The sequence below is a fragment of the Myotis lucifugus genome, unplaced genomic scaffold (genome assembly GCF_000147115.1).
Source record: "Myotis lucifugus unplaced genomic scaffold, Myoluc2.0 scaffold_126, whole genome shotgun sequence".
Lineage (NCBI taxonomy): Eukaryota > Metazoa > Chordata > Mammalia > Chiroptera > Vespertilionidae > Myotis > Myotis lucifugus.
In genome coordinates, this window is record NW_005871174.1 from 3,071,062 (window position 1) to 3,090,798 (window position 19,737).

A 19,737-nucleotide genomic window follows, 5' to 3' on the forward strand; every position below is an offset into this window, starting at 1 on the left:
AAATGTTTAAAAACTGGTTTTCTGGTGTGTGTGTGTGTGTGTGTGTGAGAGAGAGAGAGAGAGAGAGAGAGAGAGAGAGAGAGAGAGAGAGAAGAAGAAGAAGAAGAAGAAGAAGAAGAAGAAGAAGAAGAAGAAGAAGAAGAAGAAGAAGAAGAAGAAGAAGGAGAGAGAAAGTGGAAAACCCTGATTTGTTGCAGTTGACAATTTCTGTGGAGTAAATACTCCCACTAAGGCTGATGTCAAGCTGTCCATGTGATGTCACTGAATGCACAGTTGGAAGAGATGTGTAGCAGACCCATACAGGTATATAAAGAGCAGAAATGACCTCAAGAGCATAGATCAGAGGTCAGTGGGCATTTTCTGCAAAAGGGTAGGTAGTAGATGTTTCAGGCTTGGTTTCAGAGACTAAGACGTAAACCAGTATCTGAGAGTTGTGGCGCTTTGGAGAGTGGGTTTCTGGAGGGCTGCTAGATTGTCAGACAACTGAGATACGGTTTTCTGTCCACAGTGACATGGAAAATGTACACATAATGGATATGCACATTCCCTGCCAATTCACAGTCTTGCCTCCACCAAGGATCTTGCCTAGTGAGTGGAATGTGGACAGACCAGAGCCTTTCATTACATGTAAGAGTTTTGGAAAAGGGTCTTGGTGGGAAAATGTTGCAGTTAGTAATAAAAATAAAGGTTAGGAATTATCTATATATTTCATTTATCTGCATTATCTCAATTTCTGGGATACATTCTGAATTTGTTCCTCCTGCCCCCAAGCAAAGATGATGTCTATGACTACTCCAAACTTTTGGCCTCTCCCTCCTCTGCCCTTAGCCGTTGAAAATAAAAAAGAATTAAGAACTGATAGGAAAAAATGATGAATGTTTTACAACCATGTGGTTCAAGAATGTTACCTCTGCCATCTTGCTGGACACATCCAGCACTAAACAGACCACTTTGTCCCCCGCCTGGACAAGGGAGAAGGTGGGCGGAGGCGGAAGCTCGGTCCCATTCATGGGAGAGCTGTGATGAAAGTCAGTGGAGTCTGAGATTACATCCCACGTACTTCTGAGGCTGCACATTTGGTTCTGTCGGTTTGGAGCTTCTTGGTTGTGGGTACTCGCATTGCAGAATTCAACCACCTGGAAGAAGAGCAAAGCCTGTGAGAGAGTAAAGCTCTTCTGTCATGCTAGACATGCGGCTCGTGCTCAAGCAACTAAAGGTAAAAGGGAAGGCGAGCTGAAACGTGGGGAAGAAGTGCCACAGTAATGTCCTTCTTTACTTCAAAACTGACATCAAATATACACCTAACCTTTGGCACCCTTTGCTTGAAATACTGGCACCCTTGTACCAAGATCAAGTTCTGTTATAGTTTATTTGCACTTGGATAACAGAGAGCAGACCACATATATATATCTTAATCTAAAAAAAAACAAAACAATCTCCCACCTTCCTTAGCATGATATTGTGTTAAAGAAAACACCCCTAGAGATGATATCTTGGTCAGCTTATTTCTTGAAATTATATTTAATGACTACTGCTCCTTTATGGATCAGTCAACATATATTGACCTAGTTCAAATATTGATCTCTGTAAAAACAGGATAAGGAGAAAACCAACTTAAATCTACTTCCTGATCTTTCTCCTTATTTGGAAATATAGGTAGAATTCATTTAATAATATTAGGCCTGTGTCAACAACCCTGTAAAGGTGTGGTTTTCATTTTAAAGTAATGTGTTACCATCTATTCCCCATGGCTATATTCCTACAAAGAATAGCTGCTTCCTGTTAATGGAACCAGGGGCACTTAAAGCTAGAAGAATCTCTTCATCCCAGTTCTAATTCCATAGAAGAGGAAATGGAAGCTTCAAAGGGTTAATAATTGCATAAGAACACAAGTTTCTTAGTAGAATGGCGAGACAGGAGTAGAACCTACTCTCTTTGTTGTTACTTGTTTTTAACTCTGTTTCATGACTGTGGTTAGGTGATTGTAAAGCTTATCTGACTGGGTATTAATGCGTCGATCTTTCAAAGGATCACAAGGACAGTGTCTAGTCACATCAATGTGGGTGAAATACATGAAATTAGATTGGCTTCATACACTAAAGCTATAAATTAAAAACGTAATGGATCACACAAAAATACTAAGAAATATCACTTCAAATTTAAGGAATGACTCCGTCTTGACTAAAACCAGACTGAAGAAAAAAGTTATCTAAAAATCAGTGTGTCAGTCCAAGGGGTATTGGTCGGCTGTGGGAACAGACAACTTCACAGAGACGCATGCCCATGGTGCTTTAAGCTCAGTGGAGCAGAGATGACTCACAGACGTGACCTTCAGGTTTTTGTGAAGATGGATAGATACATCTGGTCAGGAAGGCTGATGCCACTGAACCCCTGTATCACCTAAGTCCCTCCTTTCTGATTCCATGCTCTCACAGCAGGCTTCTGGTGAGGAATTGACTGTTCCATGCTGCTTCCTTCAGAGAGAAAATGGACTGGACTAAAGAGGCAAATATTGGATGCCCATGGCAGAGTACTCTTTTAAAATAATTTTTAAATTGGTGTTCTGGATTTATACACTAGTCTCTTGCCAGTTGGTGTGTAATGATGACAAGGTTGAGTTTCCCAACCTGCAAAGCCAGGGGTTAGTTGACTTCCCTTAGTAGAACCTGAAATTTTCTTTTTAAGTTCTAGACCAGTGGTTCTCAACCTTCTGGCCCTTTAAATACAGTTCCTCATGTTGTGACCCAACCATAAAATTATTTTCGTTGCTACTTCATAACTGTAATGTTGCTACTGTTATGAATCATAATGTAAATATCTGATATGCAGGATGGTCTTAGGCTACCCCTGTGAAAGGGTCGTTCGACCACCAAAAGGGTCGCAACCCACAGGTTGAGAACCGCTGTTCTAGACTATGTGAAACAATGGAAAGATAATTAGTGCAATTAAAATAGGAGTGGATTGCTACCTCAAATGACAGCAGCGATCCTGTGTTATATCCCTCATTAACCCAGTACACCTTCCTGTGAAAAGATACAGGAACACCACTATGTGAGCAATTTATTTTTAGGTTTATAGGGCTCCCATTGTTAAAAACACCTTCTCTGGAAAGCAAATAATCACTTTTCTTAAGGAATCTATTTTTGGTGATCATCTTTGCGGTCTCAATTACTTTATAATCTGTAAAATAAAAAGTAGATAAACTCTATGGTCCCCCAAGCTCTAAAAAATAGTGAATCTTATATATTTTTTTTAAATATATTTTATTGATTTTTTTACAGAGAGGAAGGGAGAGAGATAGAGAGCCAGAAACATCGATGAGAGAGAAACACCGATCAGCTGCCTCCTGCACATCTCCCACTGGGGAAGTGCCCGCAACCCAGGTACATGCCCTTGACCGGAATCGAACCCGGGACCCCTCAGTCTGCAGGCAGACGCCCTATCCACCGAGCCAAACCAGTTTCGGCAATGAATCTTATATTTTTTGTTTAAATGTTTAAAACATATCAGTCTGCCTTGGGGAGAGATGAGATCTTGTAGAAGTGTGTCATTCCAAGGCCATACTTACAGAAGATAGACTTTGCATGAACATTATTGATGCTGCTGCATTCTGCGTGCTATTGTATAAAAACATGCAACCTCCTTGGAAAAGCTCACTGGTAATACAGTTCTCTTGGGGGCAAGGGCCTTTTTCACACACAAATATGCCCGTAATGTCAGATGAGCACCTAAAAATAGAAAGAAAAATTAGGTCTATTTTAGAAATACTTGTGTTTCTTCTTCACTAGCTCATATAATAATGAGTTGCAAAGACTGTAGCTTGCTAAAGACACATAAAATATTTTTAAAACTGCTCTATTAAAGTTCAATTTAGAAATGGCCTCCACTTTATTTTAAAGAATTTGATCTTGATGAGAGGTTTTGTATTGCTAAGGGCTTTACCAACTAAACAAGGTCAAAGCAAAAGTTACCAGGAAATCAACGTGAACTTTTGGAATTCCACGGAAGAGCATGAGAGGCAGTATCCCAAGTCAGGGCTCCTTTGAGCTCATTGCCATTGGACATCAGAGGAAGAAGAGAATGGACACGTAGTGATATTTGAAAGGATTCCTTCCTAAATAGGTCATCTCAAATCGTTGAAGGGAGTGAAAAACAATACAACCTTTAGGAGAGGAATCAGTCAACACCTACCAAAATTACAGCTCGGCGTACCCTTTGAGTCAGTAATTCTTGGAAGTTATTTAATACATATACAGATCGGCCTGCATACATGAGAAATGGCACATATATAGCATTATCACCTGTAGTAATATTGGCAGTAAAAGATTGGGAACAACCCACTTGTACAACAGGAGAGTGACTGAAAAATTGTGTTACATCCACATAATAAAACACTATGTAATTTTAAAAAAAGAATGAAGAAAATACACATTTTTTAAAAATCTTCTAGAGAAATCATGAAAAAATAAGAAACTAATAAAAATGGTTATCTAGAGGGAATGAGAGAGCACAGGGTAAAGACAATGGTGGGTGTGAGATATCTAAGAATATCACTTTTGGATATTTGAGTCATGTAAGCATTTAAAAAATGTAATAACATTACAAAACTGAAAATTGTCCATTAAGTTTTAGCTGCCATTATAAACTTAACTATAGAGTAAAAAATAAATAAACTGAATTTTTAGCATGAGAAAATTACTAACCTTGTTACTTCAATTTGATTTTGCCCATTTATGTAGAAAGGTTTTTCATTGTTATATTCATCAAACACACCCCAACGGAGATGGGCCCATTCGTGGACAAACACTCTGCCTGCGGATGAGAGAGCTTTTGTTTTGAGTTCCTAAAATCTCAGCAATGGACTTGCTAATCAGTGAAGATGTAACAGTACTTGACTATGTGTACTCATTCCAAAGGGTTGAAGTATAATTCTCTCTTCTACTTTCATCTTTCTCACCCCATTCTCATCACCTCTCCTTTACCCCGCCCCCCATCATCATAAAAGAGGCAGAGTCCCATATGTCTAGTCCCATAAATGCAAACCGGTGATTTGCTGGTACATCTATTTGAAACTAGTGAGCAGTCCTACATCTTCTCATTTCCTCAATGAAGCTGCCTAACAGGCTTCTATTGAGATTCATATAGGCCTATAACGTCAGGATTTGGGGAAAAGAAAAGAAGCATATTTAAGTGCAATGAACTGAACGTTTATGTGCCAACAAAATTCAGATGTTGAAATCCTAATCCCCAATGTGATGGTATTAGGAGGTAGGGGCCTTTTGGGGGTCATTAGATCATGAGGGTGGAACCCCATAATTGATTAGTGACCTTATAAAAGAGATTCCAGCCCTGGCTGATGTTACTTGGTGGTTAGAGTGTCGGCCTGCACACAGAAGGTTTTCGGGTTTGATTCCCAGTCAAGGGCATGTACCTGGGTTGCAGATTCCAACCCCTGCATAAGTTGGGGCGTGTGTGGGAGGCAACCAATTGATATGACTCTCTCACATCAATGTTTCTCTCTCTCTCTCTCTCTCTCTCTCTCTCTCTCTCTTTTCCTCCCTTCCACTCTCTCTAAAAAAAAAAGTCAATGCAAGAAATATCCTTGGGTGAGGATTAAGAACAACAACAACAACAACAATAAGAGAGAGAGAATCCAGAGTGCTCCTTTCCTTTTCTGCCAGGTGAGGACACAATGAGAAGATGGCTGTTTATATACCAGGAAGGGTATATTCAGTGTCACCTGCCGGTGCCTTGATCTTGGACTTCCAGGCTCCAGAACTGTGAGAAATTTCTGCTGTTTATAAGCCACCTAGTCTGTGATAGTCTGTTATAGCAGCCCAGACAAACTAAGATACCAAATAAGCAAATAAACTTTTCTTATTCTTCAGAACAATGAAGAATAATTCTACTATCCAGAACGATGATTAAAATATTGCAGTCAGAGAGAAAGAAGGAGCAAAGAAATCACAGAACTTCCTCTCTAGCATAGATGTTTCCTTTTTTTTTATACCTGATTCTTCACATTTATATTTATTTGCAACCCTTAGCTCATGGAAACCCTCATCCTCAGCATGCAATCCTTTATAACTTTTTCTCTACCTCTCAAAATATTGCATTTCCTTCAACATTCAGATCAAAAACTGACTTCTCCTTCCGTGATGCTTTTCAGTTTAACTCCCCTTTCAAAGTGCACTTTAAAAAAAAATTGTTAAAGTTATGGAAACCCAGGAAGTGCTTGCTCAGTTGACTCAAGCTGTGGCATATTGTGCAATTTTTTGACCTTGGGACAAAGGAAGGAAGGGAATAGTGTAAGTTGAAAGTGTTAAGGAAAAGTTTGTGCCTACTCATGGAATTTAGAAGTGCTGATGAAGTTATATATTTATGCAGTGATTATCAGCAACACATAGTTACCAGAAAAAAAAAAACTCTTACAAAGTTTTAAGTGTCTTATAAAATGTGATTTATAGAGCATGTTGCCCCAACTCCTGCTAGCTATATAGAGGATAACAGAATCTGTTTAGATTTAAATGGGGGTAATCATAGTAACATTATTGGAAGGCAATACTATTCTCCTATGTAATAAAGAGCTAATATGCTAATTAGACTGGACAGCCGAACGACCTTCCGGATGTCCTTCCGGATGACCTTCCGGATGAAGTTGGGGCTGCGAGGGCCAAGCCCCTTGCACAAATTTCGTGCATTGGGCCGCTAATAAAAAACAAAAAATTAAAAAATTAAGACTGGGATGGTTGGTCCTTGACCTGCTGCTCTTTTCTCACCATAGTTTCTCCCTCAGATCTCACCCACTAAATGTCTACTTTCCCAAACTCCAGCCACACACATTCAACCACAGGCTGTTTTTTTTTTTCTACCAGGATAGTTCACTGCTCCTCACAATCAACTTGCCTCAATCCATACTTGTAGATTTCCCCCTTTAAGTTGGTTCCTTCCATTTCTGCGAAAAACTTGGTGTGTCCCTAATGCTGCTCACATACATCCCCCTTAACCTTCATACTTTAGCACTTCAGACCTCTAGTTCTCCTTTTCCCTTCTGGAATATCTCTCATCACGTAGAGTTGTTAGGATTCAACAAGATAACATTTGAAAAGCAAACAGCACAGCATCTAGAACATGGAAAATTCTCATTGTTGTTATTACTACCTTTCCTGTCCTCCTCATCTCACTGCCTCCACATTCCAGTCTCATGGCCTTGTACCTGACCTTCTCTTAGTTGTTCTCCTTTTATCCAGTTTTCCCTCATTGATATGAAGAAGCCAGATTATCCTCACAGTCCATTTCATCATCTCAAAGCAATGCTTTGATGTTGGCACTCCTGTGTTTATAAGCTTTCAGTGGTGAATTACTAATTTGGGCATTTGAAGCTCTCCATCACTAACCCCCATGTGTATTTCAGCATTTTCACCTACTACTTCACTGCCCACAGTCACTCTGCCCCATTAATAGGATCTACTGTTCACATGTCTAAATATGCCCTGGATTCTTCTGCTAGAACAAATTTATCCATACTATTTCCATTGCTCTCTCCCCCTTTTCCTTTTATTAAAATGATATTCAACCTTGAAGATCCACTGCTCAATGAAGCCATTTCTGACCATCCTTAGCTCAAAATGTTTTCTCCTTTCACTAAATTCTTACAGTACTAACTGTCTGGACCATTAACCTGGTGCTTAATTCTTTTTGGCCCACTTTGTTCCTCATTTTTTCATGGGTGTGTGGCCTATCTCCCAACCATATGGTAAGTCTTTGGCAAATTTCAGGTTCTCTGAGTCCTTTTCAGCACTAAGCCCAGAATATTGTAAAAAGTAATGGCAAATGTCTATTTCTTACCTCGGGATCCATAGCCAGCTGTTAAGTCATCATTCAGTAGAAAGTCAGGTGTGAAATAGATGTGTTTCCCCTCTTTTCCACACCCTCTATATTGTAGGGTATATGGATCACCTCCATGTGCCCCAGACGAGGCAGTCACTATAACATTTGCCTAAATGAAAAGAAATACCTTGTAACACTCTATAGCTCAACTGTGATGTTGGTGACATAAACATATACACAATAAATACTTTGAACAGTACACTTCAGATCTGTACATTATATTCAAATTTAAAAACATATTTTTAAAGTGCCTTATAGATGGAGTTTAAAATGCATTCACAACTAAATATCAACAAAATTATTTGGCACTTTAAAGACCATCTACATTTCCCTGATTGCCAGTGAGGTTGAACATCTTTTCATATATCTATTGGCTGTTTGTATGTCTTCTTGGGAGAGGTGTATTTTCAGGTCCTCTGCCCATGTTTTGATTGGAATGTTTATTTGTTTGGTGTTGAATTTTATGAGTTCTTTATATATTTGGGAAATTAAACCTTTATCAGAGCTACTGTTTGCAAATATCATCTCCCATCTTGTTAGCTGCCTGTTTGTTTAGTTGTCCATTTATTTTGCTGTGCAGAAGCTCTTCAGTTTGATATAGTCCCATTCATTTATTTTTGCCTTTACCTCCCTTGCCTTTGGGGTCAAGTCCATCAAATATTCTACTACAATGAGATACCACCTTACACCAGTTAGAGTGGCCATTATCAACAAGACAAGCAACAACAAGTGTTAGAGAGGTTGTGGAAAAAAGGGAACCCTCATTCACTGCTGGTGGGAATGTAGACTGGTACAACAACTATGGAAAGCAGTTTGGCAATTCCTCAAAAAATTAAAAATTATCATACGACCCAACAATCCCACTCCTGGTATATATCCAAAAAACTCAAAATAATTTATATGCAAAGATATATGTACCCTAATGTTCATTACAGCATTATTCACAGTGGCCAAAGAGTTGGAAACAGCTAAAGTACCCTACAATGGAGGACTGGATACAGAAGATGTGGTATATATACACAATGGAGTACTACACGATCATAAGAAAGAATGAAATAGCATCATTTACAACAACCAGATGGACCTTGAGAATATTATGTGAAGTGAAATGAGTCAAACAGAAAAAGCTAAGAGCTATATGATTTAACTCATATGTGGAATATAATACTGAAACTTATGAACACAAACAGCAGTGTGGTGGTTGCCAGAGGGAGGAAGGTGGGGGAAGAAAGGGGTTCTAATATGTGATGACAAGAGATTTGACTTTGGGTGGTGAGCGCATGGTCTTATATACAAATTTTGTCAATTAGTAATCCACACATGAATCCTATATGTTCATGTTGAGTAATGTCACCCCTATAAAATTTTTTAAAAACACATAAACCATCTACATTTTAACAGTTTAGCAAATTCCCACAGAGTTTCATTTCTTCCATTTGCCCTCCCAGTTTCCCAGATTAAAATTTTCTGAAATTGCACTGAGCTGTGCCACCTTCAGATGGGGGTCCAAGATGGCAGCACAGGAAGATGCTGAACTCGCCTCCTCCCTTGGACATGGACACACAGAATCTATAGCTACATATGGGTCATTTTCCTCCAAAAAATCTGCAAACTAAACTGCTCTTCCATGAAGAAAAGATAAAAGGACCACATTGAGATGGGTAGGGAAGCAGAGACAAGCATCTCTAATGTAGCGACACACGATAGGGAGGATACACCAGTCTGCTGCTTCCCCCAGAGGAGAGAGCTACATCACCGGGGGTCTGAACTGGAGAGACAAGCCCCACACATGTGTGGCTTAGAAAACCAATGGGGCTGCTGTCCAAGGGGCCCAAAGGGCTTTAGGGAACTGAGGTTCTTCTTTTAAAGGGCTTATGTGACGTTTCATTTGTCCGGGGACCCAGTACAAAAGAAGAAGTTTGCAAAGCACCACCAGTGGTTCTCAACCTTCCCAATGCTGCGACCCTTTAATACAGTTCCTCATGTTGTGGTGACCCCCAACCATAAAATTATTTTTGTTGCTACTTCATAAGTGTAATTTTGCTACTGTTATGAATCATAATGTAAATATCTGATATGCAGGATGTATTTTCATTGTTCGCGACCCACAGGTTGAGAACCGCTGAAGGAGATTCATTCACTAATCTTAAAGCACCTGTGGATGGAGCAGAGAAAAGTTGAAACTCTCTCTGGAGATGGAGGCACTGGCAGATTCTATTTTTGCATTCTCCACCCGCCCTGCTAGCACAAGTGAGTGAGATTGGGTGTTGCACCCCCCCCCCATACACACACACACTGCATTGCTAGGACGGGCAGGATGAGTCATTTCTACACTTTCCCATCACCTTGCTGAAATGGGAGAGTGGGGTTGCAAGATTCAACCACTCCCTGGGTGGGGAAGATGAGCAGAAAGTCACCAGGAAAGCCAGTTGCAACACTCTCCCACTCCCTGGCTGCGGCCTGCGAGCACCAACATCACAGCATCCCCCTGCTCCCTCCCTAAAGGCAGCATGTGTGCATGTGCACACACAGACAAGACATTTTCTCGAGGCATCACTGAAGCCGAGGCATGACAGTTAAGGGTTTCTTGCTGCCTTACTGAAGACAGCCAGCATCACCTAGGAAACTCTTCCAGATCTCCTGATCTGAAGACCAGCAGGGGTAATGATTATGGATATATTCAAGAACTTTAAAAGCTGCTGCCTGAGAGTCTGGCTTCCAAATAGACTTGAAACTAGGTGCTAAATAAGATTCCTCTCCTTGAGAAACTGACAGGTCTTGCCACTCCCTCAACAATGGGGACCTATTAAGAATAAATCAGACTGTTTAAACATCACAAAGGGTTAAGAGACAACCAAGAGCTAGGGCAAAGTTGAATAACAAGGTTCATCACCTATACAAGCCAACTCATTCAAGACTGAGAGAAGTAGCTGTCTTACCTAATACACAGAAATGGAGTTAAACAAAGTGATGAAACAAAGAAATATATTCCAAATAAAAGAACAAGACAAAAACTCAGAAAAATCTTAATTATATAAAGAAGTAATCTACCTGATAAAGAATTCAAATGAATGGCCATAAAGTTGTTTAGCAAACTTGGGAAAAGAATGGATGAACGTAGTGAGAACTTCAACAAAGAAAGAGAACATAAAAGAAAGTATCAAACAGAAGATATAACACTGAAGCATACAATAACTGAACTGAAGAATATACTAGAGAGGTTCAAAAACATATTGGATAAAGCAGAAGAACAGATCAGTGAGCTGTAAGAAAAAGCATTGGAACTCACACAAGCAGAGCAACACAAGGAGAAGATAATTTTTAAAAAGTGAATATGGCTGAAAAGACTCATAGGACAACATTGAAAGAAATAACATTTGCATTTACAGATCCAAGAAGGCGAAAAGAGAGAGAGAAATGGGGCAGAAAAGTATTTGAAGAAATAATTGCTGAAAACTTCTTAACCTGGGGAAGTGAACAGACATCCAGGTCCAGAAAGCCCAGAGAGTTCCAAATAAGGTAAACCCAAAGACATACACACCAAGACACATTATAATTAAAATGGCAAAAGATAAAGACAATTTTGAAAGCAGTGAGAGAAAACAACTTATTTCATACAAGGGAAACCCCATAAGGCTATCAGAAGATATTTCAGCAGAAATTTTATGGGCCAGAAGGGAGCAGCAAGACATATTAAAAGTACTGAAAAAAAATTAATTTTCAACCAAGAATACTCTATCAGCAAGGTTATCATTCAGAATTCAAGGAGAAATAGAGAGTCTTCCAGGAAAGCAAAATCCAAAGAAGTTTGTCACCACTAATTTATCTTTACAAGAAATGTTAAGGGATTTTTTTAAGCTGAAAAGAAATGGCACTAATTAATAACAAGAAAACACATCAAAGTAAAAATCCTACCGATAAAGGTAAATATATATTTAAAGCAATGGAGTCATCACTTATAAAGGTATTATGAAGTTAAAAGAAAAAGGTAGTAAAATTAACTAAAATTACAGTAATTAGTTAAGGTATGCATAAAATAAAAAGATATAAAATGTGACATCAAAAATATAAAACATGGTAAGGGGAGTAGAAGTGTAGAGTTTTAGAATGTGCTGAAATGTGACTTGCTATCAATTTAAAGCAGACTGTTTTATGGATATAGGCTGCTCTATGTGAGCTTTATAGTAACCACAAAACAAAAACCCATAGCAGATACACAAAAGATAATGAGAAAGGAATGTAAGCATAATACCAAATAAAGTAATCAAACCACAGGGAAAGAGCAAGAGAAGAGAAAAAGAACACATAGAAACTACAAAACAGCTAATAAAAAATTAACAAAATATCAATAATTACATATCCCATCTAATGAAAGGGTAATATGCAAATTAACCATCACTCCATCACAAAGATGTTGGTGCCCATACCCACAAGATGATAGCGCCCAGTTCCCTCAGCCTCGCCAGAGTCCCCCAGTCCTGGGGGGCGGCCACTGAGAGTAGGCAGCATGAGCGGCCTGGCAGAATGCTTGCTTCGTCGCCGTGGCGATGAGGCAAGCATTCCGCCCCTGCCGCAGAGGGCCTCTGGGCAGCGGGTGCGAAGTGGATGGTGTGGATGCTTGCGTCATCACTGCAGCGATGAGGCAAGCATCCCGCCCCGGCCATGGAAGACCTCATGGCAGCGTGCGTGTGTGTGCGGAGCAGCTGGGGTGGCCACGGAGAGCCTCGGTGCCGCAGAGAGTCTCTAGGCAGTGGGCATGGAGCGGCCAGACCCCACAGAGAGCAGAGAACCACGGGTTGTGGGCCTCAGTCATCAGGGCTCCCGGATTGGAGAGGGCTCCCCTGAGGGCTCCCAGATTGAAGAGGGTGCAGGTCGGGCTGAGGGACCCACCCCCTATGCATGAATTTCATGCACCGGGCCTCTAGTCTATCAATAATTACTTAAATGTAAATGGACAAACGCAATTCAAAACCACAATGAGATATCGCCTCATACCTGTCAGAATGGTTATCCTATATAATAAAAGCCTAATATGCAAATTAACCAAACGGTAGAATGACCAGTCAGGGGGGGGGGGGGGCGGCAGCAAGCAAGTGGCTCCATGCCAGCCAAGATGGGTGCCAGTGGGCAGAGGGAGGAGATGTCAATGGGGGGGAGGGGGAGCAGCAACCAGTGGTGGTAGAGGGGGGATCAGGAGGTGGGGCTGGCCACTCACCAGCCAGCCCTGTTCCCCAATCAGCCCACAGGTTGCCTCCCGCAAAGGGAGGCCAGACTGTGGCTTAGGCCCACTCCCTAGGGCCCCTGGTCTGCAAGAGGGCACAAGCCGGGCTAAAGGACCTCTCCCTGAGTGCCCGAATTTCATGCACCCGGGCCTCTAGTTATAAAATAAGACAAGAATAACATTGATGAGGATGTAAAAACCTGGGATCTTTTATTCACTGTTGGTAAGAATGTAAATTGGTGCAATCACTATGGAACACAGTATGAAGTTTCCTCATAAAATGAGAACTAAAACTGGCATATGATCAAACAATTGCAATTCTAGATATTTATTGAAGAAAATGAAAGCAATTAATTAATTAATTAATTAATTAAAATGATAGATGCACTGTACATTCATTTCAGCATTATTTACAACTAGAGGCCCGGTGCACAAAAATTTGTGCACTCAGGGGGGTCCCTCAGCCCGGCCTATGCCCTCTTGCAGTCTGGGACCCCTCGGAGGATGTCCACCTGCTGGCTTAGGACCGCTCCCTCGGGGATCGGGCCCAAGCTGGCAGTCAGACATCTCTCTGGCAGCCCGGCAGCCCTTGGGGCATGTCCACTTGCCAGCAGGGAGAAGACCTAAGCTGAAGTCAGACATCTTTAGCACTGCTGTGGAGGCAGGAGAGGCTCCCACCACCACTGCTGTACTGGCAGCCATCAGCCTGGCTTGTGGCTGAGCAGAGGTCCCCCTGTGGGAGCGCACTGACCACCAGGGGGCAGCTCCTGCATTGAGCATCTGCCTCCTGGTGGTCAGTGTGTGTCATGGTGACCAGTCATTCCCAGTCGTTCTGCTATTAGGGTCAATTTGCATATTACCCTTTTATTATATAGGATAGAGTCCTGGTGCACGGGTGGGGGCCAGCTGGTTTGCCCTGAAGGGTGGCCCAGATCAGGGTGGGGGTCCCGCTGGGGTGCCTGGCCAGCCTAGATGAGGGGCTGATGGCTGTTTTCAGGCTGCCTGCACCCCCTTCAGGGTGGGGTCCCCACTGGGTGCCTGGCCGGTCTGGGGTGAGGGGCTGATGGCTGTTTGCAGCTGGTCACACCCCCTTCAGGGTGGCGGTCCCTACTGGGGTGCCTGGCCAGCCTGGGTGAGGGGCTGATGGCTGTTTGCAGGCTGGTCAAGCCCCCCCACCCCGGTGGGGACCCTCACCCCATGGAGGTTTGGCCAGCCTGGGTGAGGGACTGATGGCTGTTTTCAGGCTAGTCACACCCCTTTTAGAGTGGGGGTCCCCACTGGGGTGCCTGACCAGTCTGGGTGAGGGGCTGAGGGCCATTTTCAGGCTGGCCAAGCCCCCTGGCGATGGAAGCTCCCAGCCTCCTATTTTTTTCTTTTTTCTGGGATTTATTTACCTTCTACAATTGAAACTTTGTAGCCTTGAGAGAAGCTCAGAGCTGGCCAGGGTGGGCAGGAGGGAAGCCTCCTGCTTGCTCCAGCTCCGTGGCCACAGCCGGTTGAAAGCAGGTATCTGGGGTTTATTTACCTTCTATAATTGAAACTTTGTTGCTTTGAGTGGAGCTCAGAGCCCGCTGCGGCAAGCAGGAAGCTTGGCTTCTCCATCATTGGGGCAACCAAGCCTCCTCCTTGCTCCAGCTTTGTGGCTGCCGGCCGCCATCTTCGTTGGGTTAATTTGCATATAGTTGCTTTGATTGGTTGGTGGGCATGGCTTTAGGTATAGCGAAAGTATGGTCAATTTGCATGTTTGTCTTTTATTAGTGTAGATAGCCAACATATGGGGAAAAACCTTAGTATCAATCAAAGGATGAATGGATAAAAAAGATATTATAAATATGATATATGTATATATACATATTACAGGCCCAATGCACAAAAGTCATGCAAAGGCCTTGGCCCCCGTACATGTGGTTGCTGCCTCTGCCTCAGCCCCCTCTACCACTGTGGCTTTGTCCGGAAGGAAGGAAGTGCATTAGGCTTTTGTTATTATAGATGTAATATATGTATATATATTACATATATTATATAATACACACACACACAATGAAATAACAAAGAATGTAATCTTGCCATTGCAACAACATGGATAGACCTGGAAGCCTTATGCTAAGTGAAAGAAGTCAGAGAGAAAGACAAATACTGCATGATTTCACTTATATGTGGAATCTAAAAAACAAAACCAGACTCATAGAGAACAGATTAGTGGTTGTCAGAGGACAGGAGGGTTGGGGTGTGGAAATGGGTAAAGGGGATCAAGGTATAAACTTTCAGATATAAAACATGTCATGGGGATGTAAGGCAACACCTACAAAAAGAGCTACAGATGCCATGCCCTTGTCATTTGGACAAAATCTCATTTCTATTTCCTGAAATTTGTCCTGAAGCAAAAGAGAAATTGCTTTGCAAAGGATGGAATACTCAGGCTGTTCAGGATTAGCATTCTACCTTGTAGACCACAGTAACCCAGTGCCTGCCTACTATTCCTAACCCTTTCTCTCCTCCCCGCCTTCCTACCTACGTGAAACTAGATTCACAGGAATCATCTTGCTTGTCCTTGAGTCCTCCATAGTGCCTAGAATGGATACTGTGCATAATTATTATCCACTAAGAGTTGCCTTAATTGATAATATGAGGTTAAAGAAATTGGTATCCAACAGATATATGAACAGCCTTTAATGACTATTATTTCCTTTAATCTTTCTGTTCAGTCATATTCTCATTTTTGCTTTAGTTATTTATTTCTTCATTGGGATCAGGAATACTACCTGGTTAGGGGGTTGGTTATCTCCAATACTTCTTTGTTCCACAGATGGCCAAACTGGTTAATGCAATCTCTATAGAAAGCTAGAGACAACATAGCTTAGTGCAAAGAACATGGGTTTGGGAATCAAATAGACACAGAAATTTTCCTAATTTACACGCTGGCAGAAGACAGTCATATTTTTATATGCATGGGTGGCCAATGTTTCTCTCTGGACATGCCTGTTTACTGCCCCGACAGATTATAAAGATAGTCATAACTGGAATTGTTCCCTTTACAGCTCAGACTTAATAGATAAAGCTAGTTTTTGGTCCTTAACCAGAAATTTCAGGAAAGACCCTGTAGGTTACAAAGTAAAGCAATCTGAGAGGCTACCTGAGCAATGGCATTTTGCTTACCTTTTAGTGCAAAATTTGTACTCCTTTATTATATATCTATATATTTTGTGGTTAACAATCTTCCCAATACTGTATTTGCATATTAATATCAATGATTTATTTTTGCATAAGTTCTCACTTTTAAAGTTTGAACACAGTATTTTGGTTGTTTCACCCTCCCACCCTTGATTTAGGCTCATTTAATGAAACTGAATTCTTACCTTTTCATATGATTCTTGTTTAACTTTGCTGTAATTATTAGCTTTCCACATGGCAGGTATTAAAATCTTTGTATTTCTGAAAAACACTCTTCTCTTGGTAGCATTGAACAGGTAAAAAGAAGCTTCGGTTACCATTTCCTATAACCAAATAAAAGAAAAGCTTGTTTTATCCTTTATCATTGTAAGTCCTTTATGTTTGAATTTGCTAGTCACACTTGAATAAAGTAATAGTAACAAATAATGGAAACATTTTGAAGGAGCCCATTTCTATTAGAGACAGCATTAGACTTGAAAACTTAGGAACAAACTAAACTTAAATGGTTTTCTAGAGAAGATTTTTAGGACACTAATTACGTGTCTGGGCTTGCCTATATAATTTTCCAATTTTGTGAAAGGCTTTTAAGCTTTTACCAAACAAATCCTTTTCATGTCACACCTGTGGGCATGTTCGAGACCACACCTTACAAATGTTACTAATTTCACTAAAGCGTTAACGAAAGGAGGCTCCTAAGTGATGGAGTTGTGATCCTTCCTTGTTGTAAGGTGAAAATAGTCAATTAGAGAACATTCAGGTAAAAAGCAAGAACTTTGCTCTTTGGCACTCCATCCAGACTACCACTCTTTCTGTCTGAGAATTCTCACCCTCAGGAGGGAATCCAACCACATGATTTTAATAAGCACAAAATCATGCTTATTCATCAGTCAAACATCTGTTCTTTGTTGCCACAGTACATTATTTCTTAAGTTGCCACCCCAAAACAGTCATGCAGGAACACAAAAAACACTAAAATTAGTAGTAATCAACAACAAAAAGTAAAAGAGGACGAGATCAACCGTCTGTGAACTGAGACTACCCAGAATTAGGTGAACACTCTGGCTTGCCCATAATCATAACGTTTGGTGCAATCTTTCAGAAACGCCGCTCTCTTTACGGCTCAAATTACAAATCAGAAGGGGTTGTTAGCTCCCTACAGAAGGCTACAGGTCTGTTCTAATGGGATAATGAACTTGACTTCATTTTTGCCACTCACCTTGATGTTTGGGATGAGGTTCTGATCCTCGGACACCCGAGGATTGATTGCAATGAGTAACCCATCATACCCGTTGTCTCGAAGCTGCACTCCAGCTCCCAGGAATAGGAGTTCTGGACTTAGAGCCACCAGGAGAGTCGCAATCTTCAGGCAGCAAACAGTACCTGCTTTGTCCCCGTGGGTCATGTTGTAGAGAAGCCTCAGACTGGTTTACTCACACTGGTCCTGCTAGATGCATTGTGCCAGGTGACAGGGCAAAATAGTTTCATTATGAACTTGAAGGTTCTAGAACTTGTAGTGAAGGAGGTGCCTTCTTTGCAAAATCAGGGGTGGATCTATCTGAGACCTGCCTCTGCAAGTCCCTTTTCTCCAGGCAATGCCACACTTGCCTGTTCTGCGGCTGAGCTTTCTCCTGAATCATAGTTGGGCAATGAATCTTCCACCTCATACTCATTTTATATTTCTCTGAAGGGAGAGGAAAATAAGACAAAAGGAGCTTGAAAGAGAGAGGCCTGGGTGGCCGGGCTGGAAATCAGAGAATCTGGATTGTTCTATCCACTTTCACCAGAAACACAAAAATCTATAGTGATTTTCCTCTCCTTATCCTTGACAGCCTTCTCCATCCGTCAGCGCAACTACTTCCCCACCGCACTCGAGTCATATTTGTTTGTTGTTAAGATTCCTCTGTCTGGTTATTTTGAAGATTTAGAAATCCATCCTGCGGCCCTGTGCCTAGGGCCTTGGGTCAGATAGTCTGGGCAAGCTCTCAGCTAATGGCTGGGGCAGGGTATCAGGTATCCCCCAGGGAGCGCCAAGTGCTGGGAACGTGGATGCCTGAGCAGACCACAGAGGCCTGTCCCTCTGCCCTGGCTGCCTTCTTTCCTCTGGGGCTGGGCAAAGAATGAATTTCTCCTCCAGCAACTCTCTCTTGAGGGCGAGACTCTGCCTCAGTCAGCCTTCCATTCCTCCAGTACCCATTACAGGTTCTGGATTGAAGTAGGCCTCTCAACTATTTGATGAGTGATCAATAATGCCTGATAAATTACATAATGCTTTAGAGTTTACAAATGAACACACTTAAATGTAAATTCCCTGATGCAGGTATGGTTTTTACTTTTTCAATGAAGGCACTGAGTCTCGTAGAGATTATGAAAATTAGCCAATGGGGGTGGGAACTAGCATTTATTGTGTGATGGGTTTTATTGCCCCAAGTTTATGACAAAAATCAGGCTCGGAAAATCTAAGTAACTTGTTCGAGATTGTACAAGTGTTGTCATAGTGCAAGGATGTGACCAACTAACTTTAAATTCCATTGTTTTCCACTATATCATGTTCACTCATGTTCTCAAGAAACTAGAAATGAAATGTGAAGAGCTGCAATGTTGACGGGCATTGAAGGCTGTCCCTCTGCTTAGAACCTCTTCTCTCACTGCTTCTCACCTGCTTTCCTTCACATTCCAATTCTGGCCCCGAGCTCCCTAACTTTCAAACCCCCTCTTTCTTAGCATCAGACCCCTCTCCTTTGAAGCATATTTATGGTTATGATGTCACATTTATACTGTGCAATTGGTCGTCTGCTTCCTGCTGAAGGGCATGTGAGAGAGGAGCCTCTGTTTTGATCATTACCTCCTCAGCACCTAGCTCAGTGAACTCTCAGTAAATATGTGTTGATTGAAGAAATGGAGTCAGGAGAAGTAAATAAAAGCCAGATTACGAAAGAGCCATGAGTTATAGTGTGACATTACTCCCCCCGCCCCTTATTTGATGGTATTCCTTCCAGAAGGTGTCTCTTCCAGAAAGTTCTGGAACTTTCCCTCTTGCTCCCTCTTGGCAGACAGCTGTTTGGTACTGGTGCTCCCCCTGGGTGTGGAGGAGAATGGAATGTCGCTCGTCATCACTTGCTGCCAGAGCTGCTCACTCTACAGCTCAGAAATCGGCTTAGCTGTCTTATCTTCAGCGGCTAATTCCCAGCTGTGGGTTTTTCCTGCTCGCTCACTGTGTCTGCAGAATGGAAATCCACAGGTGTGGCAAGTCCAAAGGCTTTGCCTGAAACTGTGACTCAATGAATGGAACAATGCTCTTTATTTTCAACTTTCCTTGGCAGTTTATTTTCAACTTTCCTTGGCAGTTTATTTTCTTATGCCAATCTCTTGTGACTTTAAGAAAACATATTTCCATCAGCAAAGAAATATGCTTAAAAATTCAACTCATAAGCCACTATGTGAGAGTAGCTTTTGGC

The 19,737-nt window shown here is 41.7% G+C and overlaps 1 protein-coding gene across 2 annotated transcripts in view; it reads right to left on the minus strand.

Moving 5' to 3' along the window:
• Nucleotides 1–17,787, minus strand: part of LOC102428295 (calcium-activated chloride channel regulator 2) — a 38,270-nt gene extending 20,483 nt beyond the window's left edge. Inside the window, exons 1-6 of one of the 2 annotated variants that reach the window (XM_006093916.3) lie at nucleotides 17,499–17,787; nucleotides 16,468–16,605; nucleotides 7,849–7,999; nucleotides 4,704–4,812; nucleotides 3,569–3,728; nucleotides 909–1,136 (exon numbers count right to left, since the gene is read on the minus strand). In XM_006093916.3, the coding sequence (XP_006093978.1) occupies nucleotides 909–1,136; nucleotides 3,569–3,728; nucleotides 4,704–4,812; nucleotides 7,849–7,999; nucleotides 16,468–16,605; nucleotides 17,499–17,684 (972 nt within the window). In that variant the 5' untranslated portion in view covers nucleotides 17,685–17,787. The remainder of the gene's footprint in view (nucleotides 1–908; nucleotides 1,137–3,568; nucleotides 3,729–4,703; nucleotides 4,813–7,848; nucleotides 8,000–16,467; nucleotides 16,606–17,498) is intronic. The other variant, XM_023758249.1, reaches the window with a different exon arrangement.
• Nucleotides 17,788–19,737: the final 1,950 nt, after the last annotated feature.